Raw genomic sequence first — 21519 nt, 5'->3', positions numbered from 1 at the left:
CGCTTTTCTCATTTTATTGTTAACTTTATTCTATAAAACTCCTACAGCCACGTCTGGTGGTGTTTCTAATAAATGTCCGTTTAACTCCCATTTCACCTTAATAATTCAGTCTTTATATTTTCTGACTTGACTTCACCTTCGCGTAGTTGACATCAGACCGGCGACAGTCCAACTAGGTACTCGCAAAACTTCTCTGTGTAATAAACATTTGAGACTGAATGGCAGAAATGTTAAATTGTAAAACTTTACATAACAAATCAAACAGTACCGAGACATTTTAGGTGAATTGTGCCTGTAAAGACTGAAAAGTAAAAAAATTAAAAAAATAAAAAAATTTGACATGGTCCACTAGGTGGCGGTATAGTACAAAGAAACAGGACATTATTGTTCACATTGAAATTCACAAATTCAAGATTACAAAGAGGCAGAGGCATCATTTTTTGATATGTCTACAGAGCAGCAAAAACATGCTAAGAGGAACAAACTATGTTATTTACCAAAATACAAAACTGTTCCTCTGACGCGGGAGCAGAACATGACAACAGCATGAATGAAGCTGATGTGAGCAGCAGCTTCTTTAAGTATTTTATTTTTTTCTTAGTTTTAAAGTCTTTCATGTGACGTGTTCATTTTGTTGATTCCCTGCACTGAGCCTGAAAATAGAAACAGAATATTCTGAGAAATTTGTCTAAAACAAATCAGTTCATGATGAAAGCATGAGTCAGAGACATGTCAGCAAGAACTCCAGACTGTCAAACTATCTTTATATTTGCAGGTCAAACACTGAGTCACACAAAGTCATAACACTCACTATTTACATGAAAACAGGAACATTTAAAAAAAGTCCATTGTGTTCTTTGTAATGTAATCTACTGTCAGAAAATATTACAGCTTTATGTTTCATCTGGTTGCTTGATTATTTGTAATTGATGTTTTGCTTGTTGTTTTTATCAGCTATTTGTTTCATTTACGTCTTTGTAATGGCCACGTCATTTCCTGTGACCCCGCCAAGAGGTTCATTTGAGCTAAAATGCAACTGTCATCTTTAATTATTTTGGTATCGAGCGTGAAATTACAGTTGTCATTGCCCCTCTTGATTTTAATTTTATCTCTCACTGTGTCGGGGGCAATGAGCACACTTCAACACTTGTATCCCAGATCCTGTTTCATCTGATGAGGCAGATGGAGGATCGGTTTTCTGTTTTAAATATCTCAAGCTCTTCATTTTAGTTAACAGCTGCAGCCAGCTACTGACCGGTCAGCACTCGCTGATCTGTTTGTTCGAGGGTGAAATAAGATGTGGCTTTTGGAAAACTGTCAACCATTCAGAGACGAGGACGGAGAAGACTGTTTCCTTCAGGGAGTTTATTTATGTGGCTGATGGGTTTATTTTACCCTGCTTGTAGTCCAAATGTGCAGTTTTTGCCACATGGTTAGGTCTGGGTGAACGCACCAATACCTTGTTTACACTGTGGTTTATCATTTGTCCGTTCTCAGTGGCTGTCAGCATGTTTCACACACCGGCTGTTAGTATGTGTCACCTAAACACCGGGATTTTAAGCAGGAAGAGGCTTAAATGTAATATTGGAGTTGTGTCACTTCACAGCTGCTTTGAGGATTCTCGCATCTAAAACAATCATTTGCTCTGAAGTGAATAAATATAATAAAAGAGTAAAGACTTGTGAAATTAGTTTAATTCGGTTTCTTCAACTTTCAGCTTTTCAAAAGTGATATAATGTGATATTTATCATATTTAAGTCTTCACATCTGTGTGAAATACAGCCATCAGTTTCCATCAGTGAGACAATATCGCACGATTTCATGTGTTCATAGTACATTTATCTCAGTGTAACTCATTCATTCGGCTCACAGAGCTCCATGTGTGAGCTCACAGTTAAAGGTGATTTACTAAACATCAACACATGTATACACACAATTTACCACCAAATTTAAAGATATGTGTTGTTCATATTGTGCAAATTTGTTTTCAAAAAGAATATTCCAAACTCCATGCTGCAAATAAAGTGACTTTGATCAAGATTTACCCGGACCATCTCCACATTATATTTCAGTTTGTGAGTCCACGTCTACTTGCGTTGCCTCCAGTTTGTAGCTTGTCAGCAGTTATACAAAGCTGAATTTTTTTTCTTCAAAAATAATTTTATTTTGATGGACTTTTAGGGGGTCGAAGATGCAAAAATAACCAGAATTTCTTCAGAAAACAGAAAAACTTTGAAGCGCTGCAACTAATGACTACTTTATTCATTGATTTCCAGATTATTTAGATGAAGAATCTAATGATGCTTGCTCTATAATGTGTCAGAAAATTGTGGAAAAAAAAAAAAGCCTGTAAAAAAACTGAAAACAGATTTGTGGATCAGAACGTAGTTTTTTCTTCTTTCCTCTCCCAGTAATCGTCTGACGACCCCTCACATTTATCTGCTGTATATTAAACTGGATATAAAGTAGATCAAAATTAAAGTAGCTACAACTTCAACATGCTGCTGACACACTGATTATTCAGTATTAATATTTTAATGATGCCATATATAATAATATATCAGAGAGACAAAACCAGTACCATAACTATTTCACTTACACGTGTACTTTTACTAAAGGGAGATTTTTCATACAGGACTTCTACTTGTTTTTGAGTATTTTACATTGCTGTACTTTTACTTTAAAGGATCCGGATACTTTTCCCACCTCTGAGTATTTCATTTATTGTATTTTGTTATTTTATTGTACTACATTATTAGGCCTACAGTATATCAAATCACCCAACAGTGTTTGGCTTTGACTTTTCTTCCTGTATTATGTGCTTATTTGATTTATTTTTATTTTTTTTAATTCTAAAATAAGATTTTTTTTTTTTATCGATCTTATTTCCTATATCTCATAAGTATTTGTAAATTTGTTGATATTGTGCACTTTTTGTTGTTGTTTTTGTCTTTCTCTATGCTGCTGTGACGAGTAAATTTCCCCGCTGTGGGATTAATAAAAGTCTAAATCTAAATCGGCACAGTTATTTGCGTTTCGCCTCTGGGTGGTCTGCTTACAACACCAAGTGTTCTTCTGTGAAATCCTGCAGGGAGACAAAATGCAAAAGTGTGTTTGAGCTCTGCATCGCCTGCCTCTCTCTCTCTCTCTCTGCTGAACAAGCCCCGGTTTATAGTTCACACCATGGCACTTACCGACATCCCCAGCAGCAGCAGCAGCAGGGTGGTGGAGGTGGAGGTGGTGGTGGTGGAGGGTGCACGGGGGGGGGGAAGGTGGGGGGGGGGGAGAGAGAGAGAGAGAGAGAGAGAGAGAGAGAGACGGAGGGGGAGGGGGGGGGGGGGCTGGCCCCTGCTGATTCAGAGGTTAGGAATTTGCATCTGATTGCTGTTTGTCAACCAATGATGTGACCGTGCAGGCAAGGAGAGTCTCTCCACGCCTCTCTCGCGCTCCGTGTGCTTTCTGTCTCGAAGCGACACGCTCGAGCTCCGAAAACACAATTTACACGCGCGAGAGCCGAGTGCGCGTGGGATATCATGCAGTCACATGAAACCACTTTATTTCTAGCAGATAAACACACGAAGCAGCTCTCCTCGTCCTCGTTTCGGTGCGTTTTTCTCCGCGTGTAATCAGAAGAGAGAGAGAGGAGGGGAGGGGAGGAGGGGGGAGAGACTCTGGATTCAGAGACGGGGAGAACAGGAATGTTTCTTCCGGTTCCAGAGTGTGAAAACCGAACGGAAGCCGATGCGGTGAGTTCATATATCTCTTGTTTAAAAAAAAAAAAAAAAAAAAAAAAAATTCTCCCCCTTTTGCTGTATTTACGCACGTTACTGCCTTTTTAAAAAATCGTTTTCAGTTGTGTGACTTCCTCGTTGTTTTTCTCCTGCCTGTGTTTCACGAGTCCCTTAAAGCTTTTCTTTTTTTTTTTTCTTTACATCGATGTGACATTATCAAATCGCTTGATCGATAGCGAAGGCGGCGGATGGACTCAACCGCCGTAAGTCGCCCGACGAACGTGTGTTAACCTCCGCCGAGTGGAGCGGTCCTATTTTCTTGTGTCAAAATCTAACAGGACACGGTTTATGTTGGTTTTTTTGTTTTGTTTTTTGTGTGGGGGGTCGAGAGGGGTTCGCAGGGTTTTTGATCGATTTTTTTTTTTCACCGAATTTTATTTATTTATTGAATTTAAAAAGTGAGCGTTTATAAGCTAGCACGGTTCGTTAACCATTGAACTTAATAACGGCTTTCGTTCAAATCCAATTTGTTTTCCCGAAAACACCGTCACGCGTTCAAAAGTGATAACTCACCAGCTGTTTAAGTTATCATCACGGGAGGAATATTTATCCTCCTGTGTTTGCTTGTCAAAGATTTCTGGACAAAACTGCAAATTAAAGCGATTTTTTTTTTTTTTTTTTTATGTGTGTGTCCCTCTACAAGCTGAACCCACCATTTTACAACGCCATTAAACATTCACTCTGTGATTGTGTAACATAAGTACATCCCACTGCCCTTTACGTTGTGTATAAGAGCCAGTGCATGTGACTTGCATCTACAGCTGGGCCTTACAGGAAAGTTTGGCCCTGACCAGAATGACACGCTGGGGGTCACAGCCTGCAGCAAGGGAGCTCAAGGGGGTTTGTTTTTGTTTTGTTTTTTTATGAATGAATTGTAGGTTTGTTTTGCATGCTGACTTTAAAATAACAGCAAACAAAGTGGCCATGTCCAACTAAAGCCACAGCAGATAAATCCTGTTCAAACGCACATATTGACACAGTCAACACGTATTTTGAAGTAACCGGAGCTACAAAAATGACAGAAAATGATCGTCGGCTATTTTGATAATTGCTTAATAATTTCAAGTCATTTGTAATGGGGAAAAAGTGCGCAAAATTTCGGATTTTAGCTTCTTAAATGTGAATATTTTCCCGGTTCTTTTAGTACTTCGTGATAATAAACTGAATATATTTTGGTTGGGACAAAACTACACATTTTAGACTGCACCTCGGGTGTTGATATTTTTGCACCAACTAATTGATTAACGAAGAAAATAATCAGCGGATTAATCGTTAATGTGGACGTTGCAGTCCTAAAAGGAACTAAACACGGAGACATCTGAAAAATATGATTTGACAAAACGTTTGGCAGCTTGTAGGTGAAATCTCCTAAATTGTCGCCTTTATGTGGAAGTGCAAAACACAGGTGGAGTAGGTGGATAAAAGAGCCTGTCAGCACATTTTAGTGGCTGAGATCAAGACCGGTCAAGTCAGAACATATAGAGGGACAAGTCCGGCATAGGGACACAATGAGCTGCCTTCAACACGACAGCGGGGTGGTGGGAAAATCCACCCTACATAATAAGACGTGTATGTTCCTCTGTGTGATGTCAGCTGACGTGAAAAGGAGGCACTAAATGTCTTAAAAGGAGCTCCGGAGGTCCATGTACTGTATTTTGTCAGGAGGGTCCGCTTGGTTGTGCAACGCTGATAAACCTCACAGCCACAATCAAGACTCACTGGCATTTGGGTGGTGGTTCGTGTTAAAGTTTCTCACCAGAGGAGTGGGGGTGGGGAAAACAGGCACAGGAAGTAGGTTTTATTTTAAAGCCACGTAGAGTGCTTTGCCTTAATGACCTTAAACATATGTTCTGAAAACAAAAAGTCTGGTTTCAGTGGAGTTTTTCATTGTCCTGGTTTCATCTAAATGTGGTTTGCCATCCCGTCAAGATGACATACTTTTGGTAAATATGAGAATGTGCCCATTTTTAGTGTCAAAATAATGACCTTTATGCAAGACTGCAACTTATGGGCCTGTATGCTGCATTGTGTGGTTGATATCACAGGAACACAACTCGTGTCATTCTGCAGTGTCAGAATGCACAAATCTTTTTCTTCTGAAATTGTGGTTAGCAAATTCAAAGAAAGTGAGAGATGATAACAGAAATGACAACACCTTAAGAGAGATTTCCGGAGTCGCCACCGCCGCCCCCACCCCAGCCCCTCCCCTCCCTCGTGCTTCAATCACCTTAGAAAAATTGCCACACTAATCTGTTTGGTCCAATCTGGCATATGGTATCCTCTGACCTGCGCCCGGGTGTCCAGTGGGAAGAAATACTGCTTGCAGCGAGGGGTTAGAGGGTTCTCTCGTCTCTGACGTGATTGGCCGATTGTGGATTAGAAACGTATGGCAGGCGATCAAGTTCAGGTCTTAAAAAGCTTCCCTTTTGCTTTTGTATAATGTAGGCTGGACCTAATGAGTACACTCCTTGTTATTAAATGTGGTTCACATAAAGACTCTTGTTTTGAAGAACTGACCCCCATGTGGTGTTTTCTGTCCTTTCTCATCAAAGGGACGTGTTGAAATAGTGGCAGAGCTTCACCTGATATATCAATACATAAAACTGACATTGCGATTCCTCAAACTGTAGGATTCTCAGGTATTAAAGTATTACAGTTAAAATGTTTATTTTTGTTGTGCAATGTGGGCCTCTGAAGTAGCACAGCTGATGTGGATGGACGTCTACTTGATCGCCCTATTTCAAGCGAGTGTAGTGCCTACGTACATTTTAGCTTGTCAACGTTGACCGCTTTAGACTGTTGTTGGCAAATAGCTGATGTAGATAAGTAATTGCCTCAATAAAAAAGTTCCTGTCTCGAACATTTCCGCTAACAGTTCACACATTACTAGAAAGAAACCTGAACTGAACAAAGAGGTGCTGCAATAAAATTAATTCATGGACATTTAACGCAGTGATGAAATAGTTTTTGTTTTACCAAAAGTTAATCAATAACTTGTGTAATAAATAATTAGCAGCATCTGCCCTCCTATTTGAGAGGTTTTGCTGCTGTAGCTATTATTGTTAATGGAACATTTCTAACATGGCGGTGTGTGGTGAAGCTTTGGTGTTCCCAATGAAGCCTGATTTCCATAACCAGTGGCGAAAAGAGTCTCGGTGTGCATCACTATGGCTGAATGTCAGTGGCTTAGACATGAGGGCAGCCTTTTGAATATAACTGGCCCTCAAAGCAGCCCCACCTTTAATCAGAGCAGAACTTTAAGCTTTAATACAACATAACTCATTTATAGAAACATTCACTAGGTAACCTATCCATGGAGACCAAAACCAAATTTTGTACCAGGCTGTAAACATGTTTTTTTGCTATTGTAAAGGACTGATTCGCATTTGGAGCCAGCCTCAGGTGGCCACTGGAGGAACTGAGGGTCTTGGCACTTCCTCAAACACTTTGGTTTTTAACTATTGGTCAAATGAAACGAGGAATTTAATAACGTTACTTTGAAATTTGCGCCAACGGTTTAGAGGCTAAATCGATGAGCTATTTAAAAACATAATTAAAAGGATACATCAATAATGAAAATAACTCTTAGTTGCAACCCTTACTATGATTCTCATTTGTTGTTTTCCAAGCCGGCGATAAACACCCATCATGAAAGCCCTCTCTGACCCTGATATTGGTGTTTCTATGGGTGACACGCGCATTGCTTCTCGGGCACGTCTGTCCCCTCGTAGCTGCGGTGTCTGGCTGTATGTCGACTTTTTGTTTCGTTGATATTGTGCATTCTTGAAACCAGCCCAGGCCCACACAAAGACCTCGTGCGTTAGTCATGTTCATGCCATGCCGTGCGGGAGTTGTGCTTGATGTCTGCTTGGAGTTTGTAGATTCACACCTCACTGAGTTTCGGTTTGCTCCACGTACACATGAAGACGTGAGGCTGGCCGTGTTGTCATTTACAAGCAGATATCCACACAGCTTCCTGTCATCGCAGATGCCTGATCTCAGCCCAAGGGTATTTGAAGAGCATATGGACGCAGCAAGTGTATTACGCAAATAGCCCGGCTGAGTCTGCCTCCAAGCATTATGGCTGAGTGACTGTCAGTCCCTGGCAGTTGGCCACTGAACTGGTTAGTGGCTTTGAATTAATGACAGACAAACATGCACGGACAAGACAGACGGGTCTGACTCTGTTTGTTTTCTTATGATCAAACAATAATCTTTTGCAGGTTGTTTCTTATGTTGTCACTCCATTCAATTGTCCCTTCCCCAAGGCTTAATTAAGGGTATGGACTTTGACTTAAGACCTTCGTTGTGCTACTTGTGGCACTAATATCCCACCTGCAAATCAGCACGGATTGTATCGCAGCGAGCACGAGCGCTGTCTGCACACCACGAGCTTTCCTTCCATTTAAAGTGGGAGGCAGCGTGGCTTGGCTGCCTTTCAGCTGTTCTTGTGCCAAAAGCTACGTTTCTGAATGCTCCGTACGCCACGTGGGGCTTTGGCTCTTGTTATCCAGCCAAAAAATGCAGAAACAAAAAAAAGAAACCTCGCAAGTTACTTCATTCATTCCTTGGGTTGGAGTCAAGGGGGGGAATCCCGGCAGGGCTTGACGGTGACGCAGGTGAAAGGAAGGGTCTGAGGTTTTGGGATGCCCCGCAGTTCCTGAACCCAGCTGCTAAGAAAGCTGTCTGCCCCGTGTAGTCGTTCGGCGGCTGACGCCGGGTTCAGTGTCAGCCGGTGTGAGCTGCTCCAGTTCTTCTCTGCCTGGATACCGGCACACAGCTGCGACATGCTGACATGTCCGTCAAACCCGAAGCATTCGCGTTTTATACGCGACAGCTGGCACCGGCAGCCCCGCACACGAGTAATCAAACGCTTATCAAATCAGATCCGTATCTCATGGCCCGATCAAGCTGCCAGGTTTTATTAGGCGGAGCGCTTGCACGTGAAACTTTTAATCCGCGTCCCGACGCACGAGTGGGCATTTTTTTTTTTTGGTGCTGGATGTCTCCGTCTACGGCGCGCGCGACTCTTTAGCTAAGATTCCTGCTCGTCCAATCGCCTCTGCGCGGACAAAAGACTTGATTGTTGAAGATCACAATGCAATGAGGTGACTGCGCAGTCACTGTATAAACCAACAAGTTAATCCAGTTTTCATGCCATTCAGTGAAAAATGCCCTCCCCCTCCCCCCCCTCCACACACACACACACACACACCACCTCTCCCGCACTGGACCGAACTATCATCATGCTGTCGGTCTAGAGTTACAATAGCAGAGGACTGAACTCTGCGAGCCGCAACATGCAGCCCGTCTCCTGAATCTACGCTTTTTCCTGCAAAGTCGGGGCGTTCGCAGGAATTCAAACTCGGTAGCTCGCTTTCACAACGAGGCGCGAAAACGGCACAGTTGCAGAGATACTGAAGTCGTTTAATAGAAGCAGTGCAAATAGTTCATTCAGTAAATTTGGTTGTTCTGCTCTCAGGATTGTTTCCGAAAAGAGTTTTCTGAACCTGGGGTTCATTTTAGCTGGGCTAAAAATGGCCATTCAGGCAGAGCAGAGTTAAACAGAAGAAAAACTGATGTCGTTTTTCTGCTTTCGTGATCACAACTGCGATGGCCTCCTTTTTAAGAATGTGCTGCGCTTCCCCACCAGGGCTGTCATCACATGAGATTTATGTTTGCTCCCATAATACTAGTCTCCATGTGAAGCCATAGGTAGGGTTGTAACATGGCCAGGTCAATATCCACGAGTGAGGCGTTTCAGCTGAATCAGCAGACTTTTTTTTTTTTTTTTTTTTCCATATAAGTCTTCAGCTGATTTTCCACGCTGGTTGCTCTGCCTTTACCTAGCGCTCATCTAACATGCATTAATATATGAACTTTTCAACACACACAGGAACATGTTTCACATGTGTTCTGCAGAAGAGTTTTTAGGCTGAATTTCTTCCAGCTTTATCGGGTTTTCACAGCGGAAATGAAGTCGCTCAGACTAGCAGCGCTGTGTAAATTCCCAAATCCTCAATAATGGGTTTGCTAATAATATAATTCTGATATTGTACTTGGCGTAAAGCACTCTAAATATGATTAGACATTCCAACAAAGAGAGATTTATTTTAGTTTTAGTTTTTTGTGAAAAACAGGCAAAGACCGTGTTGGTCATTTAATGTGGATCACTCGCGTGTCTTTTGGTAATGTCAGGAAATAACTATTTTGGAAAGTGCTATGTGACGTGTTACAACAAATTACTTGGATATAACATCCCTTCGGGGTGCAGGTTTCTTTATCTTTGTCATTTCACTGAAGAAAGTGGAACAGGAAGCGACATATTTGGTGAAAATACTGTTCGTAGCATGTAAAAACTATTACGAGGGATTGGGGGAAGGTAGATCCACCAACAAAGGATCAATGAATGACTATCGTGGAAGAAATGCACTCGGTGGAAAAGCCAACTCGTATATTTTGACTACAAAAGGCGCAACTGGATGAAAAGTGGATGAAATGGACAGGATGCAAGACGAACAGTATTTCTACTCTGTTCCCGACCCTGTTAGTGTGACCGATCTTTAGTTAATAAAGATTAAGTGTGGAGGGAAAAAAACGAAAAACATTTTGAAAAACACTTGAATCCAGGCTTGCAGATCCTTCACGTGGTTACAGCAGTGACGGGAAATCACTTTTTATCCTCGCTCAGTTTAAATCCCGCATCTTGATGCGTGGCCGCCGACTTCCCTGCTGGATTATTTTTTTTGCTATATATACCCACTTCATTTATGCCATAGCTGAGGCTAATCAAATTTGACTTGCTGTATTGCTTCTGCTTGCTGGAAGAGGTCAGTGGAAAATGCGTGACCAGCCTGTGCGACACTTCCTCAATGATCTTGTTGTTGGTGCCGTGGGCCTCAATGGAGCCTGTGTTATTGCCTTACGAGGTAATACTGCAAGGAATGTGAGAGAGCATAATCAAGACCAGCACCACTAACCGACTTCTTGCTTTTATGCTTCTTTTTCCCCCCCTTTTTTTCTTTTTTTATCTACAAATGATCTTGAATGGCTACTGTTGGGCGACTCCCTTCATCTTGTAACTTTTGTCGTTTTAAATGTAATCCTGTGTTTATGTAAAGGGAATAAACAAAGCTATTTTAAAACGAATAACTGCAACATTTAATCTCTTTTAATGTACATAATGGAAACAATTTAAGTAAATCATGCTGGAAATCAAGTAAATTGACAACTTTTTTTTTTGTTAATATGTTAATTGATTTATGTTTTGTTACGGTGCTACGTTTGTTGCAACAGGGATATTTCGTTTTTTCTTGGGGTCCTGGTGTCATGATTTTGCCAGGGGAAGAGCTCAAAGCTGTTAATTGGAGCAAATCATTTCTTTGCGTAAAGCAAACAACTTTCAGTTTGTCGCTGGCAGACAGTTTTCCTTTTGGAGATGTAACGCCACAAAAGCAGTTTATATGTAAAAATATTTTTAACACGTGGAAACAGAAATGGACCTACACGCCTAACGACTTTGAAGTAGAGAGAATGTAGCTGCGTTTTTTTCCCCCCGAGGCTTTAAGTATCTTTTATTGTGCAATCACTCAACGTGCAAAAAAGTATTAATACTGATATTCTAGTATAACTGTATGAAGCTGATCATTTCAGGTGTCTGGTTCGGCTGAGATTCAGAAGGGGTTATCAGTATTACAAAAATAGACGCGGACTAAAAAACTATTCAGGCACTGCAGGTCAGGAAACGGCTGCAGATGTACTGTATTTTTCCTATTATGTGTTTGTTGATAACATCAGTACAGAGCCTGTTTCACGACCAACATGACTGTATAGTGCACAATAGATGCACAATGCATGATAGCAGCGCTGGATGATAATATAATAGAAACTGACAACAGATTTCCATCCACCCATAAACTGCACATCGATAGAAATCTTCTGCAGGCTTGGTTTGAGTCTTTTATTCAAAGTGCAGCATGATCGCATATTGGATAAAGAAGAGTACAAAATGTGCCACCTACTGAAGCAGCCCGAACCAAAGGGGGGACGTTATTGCATCAGCCACACTGATAGTGAAGAGCAGAAACCCCGGTGTGCACTGAGAGATGGACATAAAAAAAAATGGGTTACCAAGTTAAGAATCTTGATCCTCCGGTTTTCAGTTGAGCAGTACAGACAGACGTTCAGTTTAATAGTTTCAGGTCCTAAGAAAGACCTCCCTCTGCTCATCTCTAACCGCACAGCTTTATCGGGCACAGGTGGGTTTGATCTCTCGGTACATAAAAGGAAATGAGGACTTTTATTTCAACTGTTGAAGTGCACAGTAAAGAGCTGCAGTGACGTAGGCGCAAGAACAAAAGACGCCCCACCGAGGAAATACCCCGGTGTATTAAAGCATGTTTTCTTTCTTCTTCTTCTTTTTTTTTTTTTTTTTTCCTCATTGCGACACACATGTTGAAAACACCACGTGTGCCTTTGTGAATGGATCCCACAGTGCTTCAGTGGTTGTTAATGGGTTCTGGAGACAAGGCCACGAAGACGAATTCCTTCACATTCACTGCGCTGGGGATTGTGATGCTCTTATATTAAGCAGGCGATGTAGCCGTTCGTATGCACACGCATAAGTGAATGCATGCGAGGCGGAGTGGGTCTCTTTATCTCGTTGGAATTAGACCCTTCGCTCTTGTTCTTATCACTCTGTCCTGTTTGCTCAGGCCTTGCAATCTTCTACCTCTCAAATGTGGGTTTTGAAAAAAAAAAGAAAAAAAAAAAAGAGGATTAACCCATTAGCGCTCATCATTTCTTCTTTATCCTTCATTTAGCCAACTCCTCAAGGTCCTATGCAAGTGTCTCCTCCCCCAACATGGGCTCCTTCCACCAATCCCAGCAGGTGGTCTCTCTTTAGCCAATTAAGGTGTTAAATAAGCCCTGGTGGCTTTACAGTCCACCATGTAATCTGAGGGATTGTCTTTTTTTTATGTTGTGTAACGGCAACAGGTGACACAATTTCTTGATCCGCTCGGAGTAAAAACTCCAGTACTGAGCCCAAGTCCTGAATGCAAGTTTGGATTCAGTGCGTGGATTAATCAGCAGTGATGGACGAAATACTCAGATCTTTTAATTCAGAAAAAGTAGAGATACCACAATGTAAAAAAATAGTTCAAATAATTAGTAATACTTCGTCAACTGTTTAACATGCCGGAAGTAAAACGCAGTCATTATGCAACATGGCTCATTCGGTTCATAATTTAACATGTAGAAGACCTTCATAGTCAAGCCTGCAAAGGTGGGGCTGATTTGAATTACTTCATGTAATGCTGCGTAGTATTCACCTTTTAATAATTCTCATAATGCATTTGTTGATTATATTTTGTATTATTGAAGTGCAAAGCATAAAGTATGACATGAAGAGGACAATATTTGCCTCTGAATTATTTTAGTGGCACAGAAGCATAAAGCAGTCAAATGAATAGTACAGGACTAGTTCCTCAGCTTTAAACAGATTCTCCCCAGTTGAAGTCATCTTGCTGCCCCTGAATTCTGTCATCGAATGCAGATCTAAGTGATACGGGGAAGGAAATGTGCACGAGAGAGAAGGACGACATGTCGGGCAGGAAACAAAACAGGCAGTGTTGAGGTGGCGTAACAATCACACAGAGAACTCTTCAATCAAACCGGGCTGTTTGAAACGTTATTGTTTTGCACAAAGAGTGCTCCTCACAGTCACTAAGCCATATATCAACCAGTACTGCAGGATTGGTCTTTGGTAAAGGATTTCCTGTCAACATTTCCTCAGCTACAAGAATCCCTTTACCCCCGATACTCCCAGTCGATGTTACCCAGTGATGGAGACAAAACCGTGATGTGATTTGTTTTCTGTGAGTGAGTTTCTTAAGCATTTTGACTGACACCTGGCAAGCCTGTTTGTTCCCTGACTAAAGTAACTTACTCTCAGGGTTTTGTGAATGGCTGCTGTTCAGTCTGCTCTGCTGCTGGTTTCACAGAGAGTTGCGATCGAGACATTAAATGCCTTATCACTCGAAGCCAAGGTCCGATTATTAATGTGGGAATGAGATACCAGAGGAAGCCTCCAGCCATTTTGCAGCAGCAGAGCTATAAGTGCATCAACTCTTTCAAACACCTGAAAAATCCTGTTGTTAATCAGTAACTCGCTTTATGACTATTAACCAGTAGGTCTCTGCTCCCTGACCAGTATCCAGAGCTGGTCGTCTCGGGATCACTCATTATTTCGGAACGCAAACAAAATGAAGTTTCTATTGCAAGGACAGCATCAGCAAATGTGGAAGATTTTGTTGTTGTTGTTGGCAGACAGGAACGACAACAGACAGGTTCCCTTAAATAGCAGGGACGTACATTACATTCTGCAGGCAACATTATGCTGGTCACACTCCCCATTACACACATGCAAAAAGCATGACAACATGTTTTTGGAGCACAGTTGTGGAATGCCGTTGCTCTTATTTATTGAACACGAGCATGGTGTAAGGAATCAGGTTCAAGGTGTGTTGAAGAGCGTCGCGTTTGGATTGAATAAAAAAATCCTGCAGTCTTTGGTTTGGTTATTGTCGTTGAACGTAATTGAAAACAACTCGACTACCTTCAGTCGGTCATCATCCGTCTGGGCAGGATACCTGTTCACAGAGTTACAGTACATCTTGTACCACAATATATTCTCGTCAACACATGAACTTTATTGCCGTCATGTAAAAAGTTGTAATAAGCGTCAGACTTAGCTCCTCGTTTTGGGGAAGCGGAGGGGACCATGTGTAGTGGTGCAATGCATTTTGCGCCATCGAGCATGTCGGAAATCATAATGCCTATGATCGACAGTGGCATGAAACAGAGAGACCACTTCTGCTTCCCTCTGCACAGGAAGAGTCAACAGAAGAGCTTTCCTGTAATCACTTCTGTCTTTGACATTACATATATGACACGCGCAGTGAGAGCTGGTGCCACAGGCAGCGCTGCTCTTGGCCCAAACCCGAGTGGTCATTGCGTGACTGTGTTAAAATGTTGAGTAATGCGTACTTTAAATAACATGGTCTCCCCATAGTGTGGGTGTGTGCTAATGCAAAATTTATTCTTGCCAGTAATTCTTGGTGTGTTTCCTCTCGGAGCCCACTGCCATGTTTTGTTCTGTATGTTGGAACAGAGACAAGTTGTTTCACATCCACTGAGCTAAAATGCTTTAACCCTTCTAATACTGCTGCTGTTGTCCATCTGACAACTGTGCCTGTTCAGTTGTGCCTCTATTGCCCTTTAAAGAATGTAATGAATCAATATTGAATATCTGTCGGCCGCCTCGCTGCATCTGCTCCGTCAGTTGTTACTTCCTTCACCCTGTGAAGAAACGCAGGCGAGTTTCACAGCTCTCGTTTCCTTGCGTAACATTTCTCTTAACGTATAGAGCCATAGGGGGTTGTTGCTTGAAAGTGTCAGTCTGATGTAACCTTTCGTTGATATGTTGCATTTTATCCAACACCTGTGTGACGCAACTTTGTACTTTTGCTGTAAATTTTGTGGCTGGAAAATTTGACCCGCTTATACTTGAAATGGTTTCGATGTATAATCAAGAAAAACTACAACTGAGGCCAATTGTCTTGTGATTTAGATCCCGACTTTCCAACTATATCTTTTCATGACCACAAATTGTGCTTCTCGTTCCACCTGACCGGAGGTTACGCGGCAATTTTTTTTTTTTTTTAGAGGCACAATTGCGCAAGTAGCGCGTTAACATATATTTCTAAGAGGGCAGTTCAATTTAAGCATTGACAAATCTGCCTGATCTGGTTGAAGTTGATCTGTCGGATGAGTCAGACCTGTGCTGTGTTGCACAAGCCGTTCTTTTCCATTTGTATCTCATATTGAGTTACTGGCTGATTAAAGAACACATCGCGTGGTTGAATCATCTGCTTACAGAATAACCACGTCATGACCCTGATGCTTGTTGGTGCCGTTTCCCATTAGGTATTAATGACCATGTAAGACGTGAAAAATAATCGTTTTTCCTGTGAATGTAATCTTAATTCCTCGAGAACTTCAACTGCCGGGTTACCGTTGTTCCCCCTCCTGTGCTCTGAACATGCCTACATGTATTTATACCCATTAAACTCTGTCATTCCTCTGCGCCACAATTAGGTGAAAAAAAAACAACCCCTCCTGTAATGATGAGGTATACTGTGGCCAAGGATTGCTGTGTTGGCCATATTTTTCTGCTTTGGCTGAATGTAGAGGTACTTTGTATTATCTTGCCTTGAAAACCTGCTGACTCAACAAAGCTTTAATAAGCATGTTTCATGAATATGGTCAGCTGTAATAATGACAATATCTGTCGAAAATTGCGGCTATTAAAGACCAATAATTTCTGTGGAGCAACAGTGTACTCTTACTGTATATAACTATTTAAGTAGTATTGAATTTTGGTCCAGACTTATTGTCTTTGACTAAAAACAAAATATCAGTACATGGTTGTGGGGCTGCTTGTAATATAGAACATAGCCAGAAAATACCCAATTAATGAGTTCAATGCAAACTAGAAGTTTGTGAAAGTGGTGGTGGTTACGGAGGTCCGTCTCTTCATGTATTAGTCAGCACTGTTGAATGAGTGATGGTGTACAGTCACCACCTCTGCCTGTCATGACTGGTTCTTCAGCGTGTCCAGCACCTGCACTGGAATTTAATTTTCCCACATGCTGTTGACTTTGTGTGCTGCTCTTATCAGTGGCTCACCGATCTGAACACAGCCTCCCCCAAACCAAGACTTCGGGAACATTTTTGAGGATGTTCTGGGTAAATGGAGAGCCGGTGGGATCATGTTTTATTGAAACAGTTGACACAAGGGAGCAGACGTTGTGGAGAATGTTGAGGCCCAGAGCCGAGACTGCTTTGCATGGGCTCATTTTGGAGCAGGTGTTTAGGAGAACTATTACCACCCACACAAGTTACAGAAAAAAAACTCCCTATTGTGTCTCTTACTCGCAATAAAAAAAAAAAAAAAAAAAATGTAATAAGGGGAAAACACACCAGTCAAACCTGAATATTAATTGTGTGTTTTAACAAATCGGAGACAATGCTGGTGGTACAGTGTTGCGTGTTGCTCATTTCTTCTGCTGCTACGCTGAGCTGAGCATGCGACGAAAGCGACGGTCCTTCCTGTGATTTGACTTCTTCTCGTTGTTGAGGTTAAAACATTTTGTCCCCTGTGAGCAGCTCATCTGGTCTGTTTTGTTCTGAGTAATCCTGCACATGTGGCTCAACGGACATCAACTCTGGGACTGTATCTCGGCTTCTCAGGGATTTCAGATTGAAATTTGCATTTCTGTGTGTGAAATTGAGCATTATCTTCTCTGTCACATTTTCTTCACTCGTGTTTTGAGCTGACAAGGGCGGCTCTGTAGTCATCGCTGTAGTTGTCTGCTCTTCAGCAAATCACATCACTGATAGACGTGACTCTGAAAATAATGCTGGACTTCTTCTTGCAGTATCATCCATTAAATTTATTCATCACTTACTGTTGATGAAATATGTCGGTTGCAAAACAGGGGACAGAACATGTGCAAATATATTACAACACAACCAAAATCAGAATGTGATTCTTCGTTTATCAGATCAGTGACTAAGTCAAAAACCGAATGAGGGACGGAAGATTTTTGAAGATCAATATATATCTGGCCGATCAGACACTTTGAGTAAAGTTCTGGCGCTGCTTTACCGAAGGCGCTGATGTAAACAGACAGCGGGGAAGTAGCAGTCTGACACCTTGCTGTTCTTTCTCTCCCTCAGGTATTTGTAGTCTGTCTGCGAAGTCTCATACTCCCACCTTCACTTCCACTGCTCGTGCCTCACTGAACGCAGTGTGACTCAGCTCTGCTACTCTGGTTTCCCCTCAGCTGCAGGAAAAACCATTGAGACAAGAGAAAGGCCTCTGTCTCCAGAATTGCAGCCGACCTCTGACTGCATGTCTCAGAGATATTACCGACCCCCCCTCCTCTTTTTCTTCCACCCACTCCTCCTCAAAAACCCAAATTTCCACGTAACCGTAACCTCCGAACCTTCAGCCCGCTGCTAGCTGCTTCACCACAGCTGCGGTTGGCGACTGCCCACCCTTGGAAGAAGGCTCGACCGTCGTCCCCCGACTGGCCCCCATCTGGTGCTCCTTCGGCGGGGGAGGGAGGGGCAGGAAGGAAGGCCGCTGAACGCCGTGCCACTTTCCCTGGAGATGAAGCTGCAGGCTGTCATGGAGAACCTGCACAGGCAGCAGAGGGCCAAGCTGCTGATGGAGCAGCAGCTACAGCAGCAAGCCGCCGCACAGCACACTCAGAGCCGCACAGGTGGAGCGGATGAGCCGATGGGGAGCCCGGCCCCGGAGGCGGAGCAGGCCCAGATGGCAGCGCTGGCAGCCATGCGTGCTGTGGCAGCCGGACTGCAGAGGGTGTCGGACAGCCCGATGTCAGAGCGCAGCAGCGACGGGGAGGAGGAAGGTGACGATGACGACAACAATAACAGGAAGGAGCAGTACAAGGACATGATGGGCTCAGACGAGGAGGAGCAGATGTAAGTACAGAATTTATTTGGTCAAGTTTTACAGAAACAACTGTCATTTGTGTCTAAATGTTTTAAGCAATATTACAATATAAACCCACACACAGCAAACAGAAATGGGATGAGGAGGACTTTGAAGGTGAGATGGAAGAAGACTTTGACGACGACCTGGCAGACGAGGGTCTGCCGACGGGCCACGATGCCGTGGCCCCCGGGAAGGGCATCCTCCTGCTGCCTCACCGCCAGCTCCACCCCAATTCCCAGCTGTTGAAGGTCCGTCCGAGCGTCGAGCAGGAGACCCGCGTAGCCATCCTACCTCCCCACGCCACACACAGCCATCTGGTGGGGCAGGACCACGGAGAATGGACCTACGAGGAGCAGTTCAGACAGGTAGGATCACACTCGGGACTGAGTGGATGTGACTGGACGTAGCTGTTGGAGATTCAGAGTGTCATTTGAAGTCTTGTCAAGATCTGCAGCTTGAGCTCCTGCTGTTAGTACTGCTGCCTGACTGAAGATCGTCGTCTTCCTGGAGTAGTTGTGGACAACCTTGTCAGCTAAATTCCTAAAATATCCTAAAGTCAGCTGCTGTAGCAAACCCAGGAAGTACATAAGTCTGTAATGTTGGTTGTTGACCAGGGAGTCACATCTGGCCTTCACACCTCTCACATCAAAACTGCGTGGCATTTTCTCAGCAGCACATGATGTAATCCGACCAGGGTGGGAAATTAACACCAGCCACCGGCCAAATGTTGACAATGCCTAAGTTGAGGTTTTTGTTGAGTTTTTGTTTGCCACCTGACATTCTGGCGAGTGTTAAAAGTTCTGGCCTGGAGCAGCTGAGTGCCCGGTGAGATGTGGCATTTGATAACTAATGTGGCCTACGAGTTGAAAAAATAAAAAATAAAATGGTTGTTGAATAGGAGTGAGAGTTGAGGAGGAGAGGCTCAGCGGAGAAAGGAGGGGCAGTGGTGGATTTAAAGGCATGCTATAACAACTTTACCATGCTGTAAACATTTACTGTAAACATGCCAGTGGGCTGAATATTATGAGGGAGGCCCTGGTGGAATACGATGGGCTGTTTACGTGGAGAGATTTCAGACTGTCAACAGCTAAGTTTAGATTTAGGGCTGCTGTCGATTAAAAACACAACGAGTGAGGAATAATGTACAATCCACTCAGAGATGACCTCCAAGGATATAAAACTACTTTCTTTATAATTAAATAACACATTTTATTGCATTTTTGACTAATTTCCCACACAAAATGATGCAGAGAAAAATACTTTACATGGATACATACAAATATGATTGTTACCCACTACTAGAGTAGTATGAAATATAATGAAAATTTTCCTTTTGGCAAAATTGGATCATAACAGTAAACTTTTTTTTATTTAATTTTTTTTTTAAGAAGATGAAATTCACTCAGAGGAAGAATCATATTTCCGGGCATGAAGGAGAGCAGGTCCCTGATAATCCCTGAAATTATTAGTCTGCTAATCTCTTGACTTTACAAGTCCACTCATTACTTGTCCTTTCAGAATTATATGATTTAAGAGATGACAAAAGATTATGTATTTTACAGATGTAAAGCAGGAACATTGAGTCGTGTTTTAGGACTCTGAAATGAATGTACGAGTGAAACACCGTCCATGTGCCTCCACCTTTGCACTGTGTAAAACCCAAAGGTGGTTTTTACTAGTATTAAAGCATGATGGACAGCCACTGTTGCAATGCAAACACACTCATAGTCTGTAGCAATATTTTAAACCATAAAACGGGAAGAAACAGTGTGAGCAGCAGCTTGTCTTTTATCTGAGATTAAAAAAGGAAAAACTGGTTTGCTAATTGTCAGAGGAAATGTTGTTTTTCTTGATGCCTTCAGTCGGTTGGAAGTCAATTATCTTTGCCACATTACACCCAGCCTGCTTTATTTTTAAGCCTAACTATAGATTCTGTAATTTAAGGCCTATTTCTTGTAATTACAGAGCGTATGGAATAAAACTCCCCTTAAACCTATACTCTGCTTCTCTAAATAGTCCACCCCTCCCTCCGCCAAGCTTTGTGTGAATTACTTGAATTGATACTCTTAGTTGGTGGTTTTCATGAGTCAGGTAGGAGACGGTCAATTTTTTTTTTTTTTTTTTTTTTTTTTTTTTTTTTTAAGCGTGACATATCATTCAGCAGTGGCTCAGGCAAGCTCGCATTTAATGCTGCTGACAGTTATACAATCAAGACCGCCAGTATCTTGGCTGTTAAGATAGTGTTACCCAATCTATTGTTGATTAAAACATATGTCACGCCTACACTACATGAAGCTGAGCATAGAGACGGAGGCGGAGGGAGGACTGCTGTCATTTAAAACCTCGACATTTCAACAGGTTATAGGGACTGGAGCAACAGCGGTCATATCTGTGTGCAGGGCGTCATGGCTCAAACATCCTGCCTGCTGATAGTCTAGAATATTGTGAATCCAGGATCAGGATTTTAGTCTTCCAGGATGATGATAGTGATTAGTGAGAATTGCAGCTATGGTCTGCTACGAAGAAGACAGACTGTCTCCTGTTAATTCTAAACTAATGCAAATCAAAATTGGTGATTTCAGTTTGTATGCGCCGGGTGCCATTATCTTCAGTACCCGACATTTGTGGTTTCTCCGTGTCGTGTGAAAAGTAGTTCAATCTACACACCACAGTTTTTATTGCAGTTTCTGTGCAAACGTCCAGGTTCTCTTTGCTTGATCAAGACTTTATGAATTGTATGTTAAATAGAGCAAGTAGACTTCAGGCAATGTTTTGGTGTCTGATAATCCTTCAAATTCATAATCTGTTTTTCAGACTGGACTTTAATGATTATAATTCATTGTGTCACTGCCTTAAGCAGCACGCCACCATAAATGTTTTGTATTGTTTTAACGTACAGCTGTTTGCCTGCTTATAAGCCTCCATGTTTTAGACAAAGGCATCTGTTTTTTATAATTATAATTTATCTAATATTATAATTAAATTATGAAAAATGATACTTTATATGTAAACATTTTTTATTGCATGTACACGCAGATAAGACTTGACTTTTCTCATTATATGAACTGTGCTCTAATGATCACATCGTGTTTTTTTCTGCCTACTAAACAATATGAAAAGCAATAAATCGTTTTTCTATTC

General features: G+C 42.1%; 1 protein-coding gene across 2 annotated transcripts in view; it reads left to right on the top strand.

Moving 5' to 3' along the window:
- Positions 1 to 3421: 3421 nt before the first annotated feature.
- Positions 3422 to 21519, top strand: part of arid3a (AT-rich interactive domain 3A) — a 41501-nt gene continuing 23403 nt past the window's right edge. The window contains exons 1-3 of one of the 2 annotated variants that reach the window (XM_069153332.1): positions 3422 to 3746; positions 17595 to 18365; positions 18461 to 18743. In XM_069153332.1, the coding sequence (XP_069009433.1) occupies positions 18031 to 18365; positions 18461 to 18743 (618 nt within the window). In that variant the 5' untranslated portion in view covers positions 3422 to 3746; positions 17595 to 18030. The remainder of the gene's footprint in view (positions 3747 to 17594; positions 18366 to 18460; positions 18744 to 21519) is intronic. The other variant, XM_069153333.1, reaches the window with a different exon arrangement.

Source organism: Embiotoca jacksoni, unplaced genomic scaffold, assembly GCF_022577435.1.
Source record: "Embiotoca jacksoni isolate LCO1_2020_lvr unplaced genomic scaffold, fEmbJac1.0.p SCAF_19, whole genome shotgun sequence".
NCBI classification, from domain to species: domain Eukaryota; kingdom Metazoa; phylum Chordata; class Actinopteri; family Embiotocidae; genus Embiotoca; species Embiotoca jacksoni.
The sequence above is the reverse complement of the archived record's forward strand: the minus strand, read 5'-3'. Positions and strand labels throughout refer to the sequence as shown.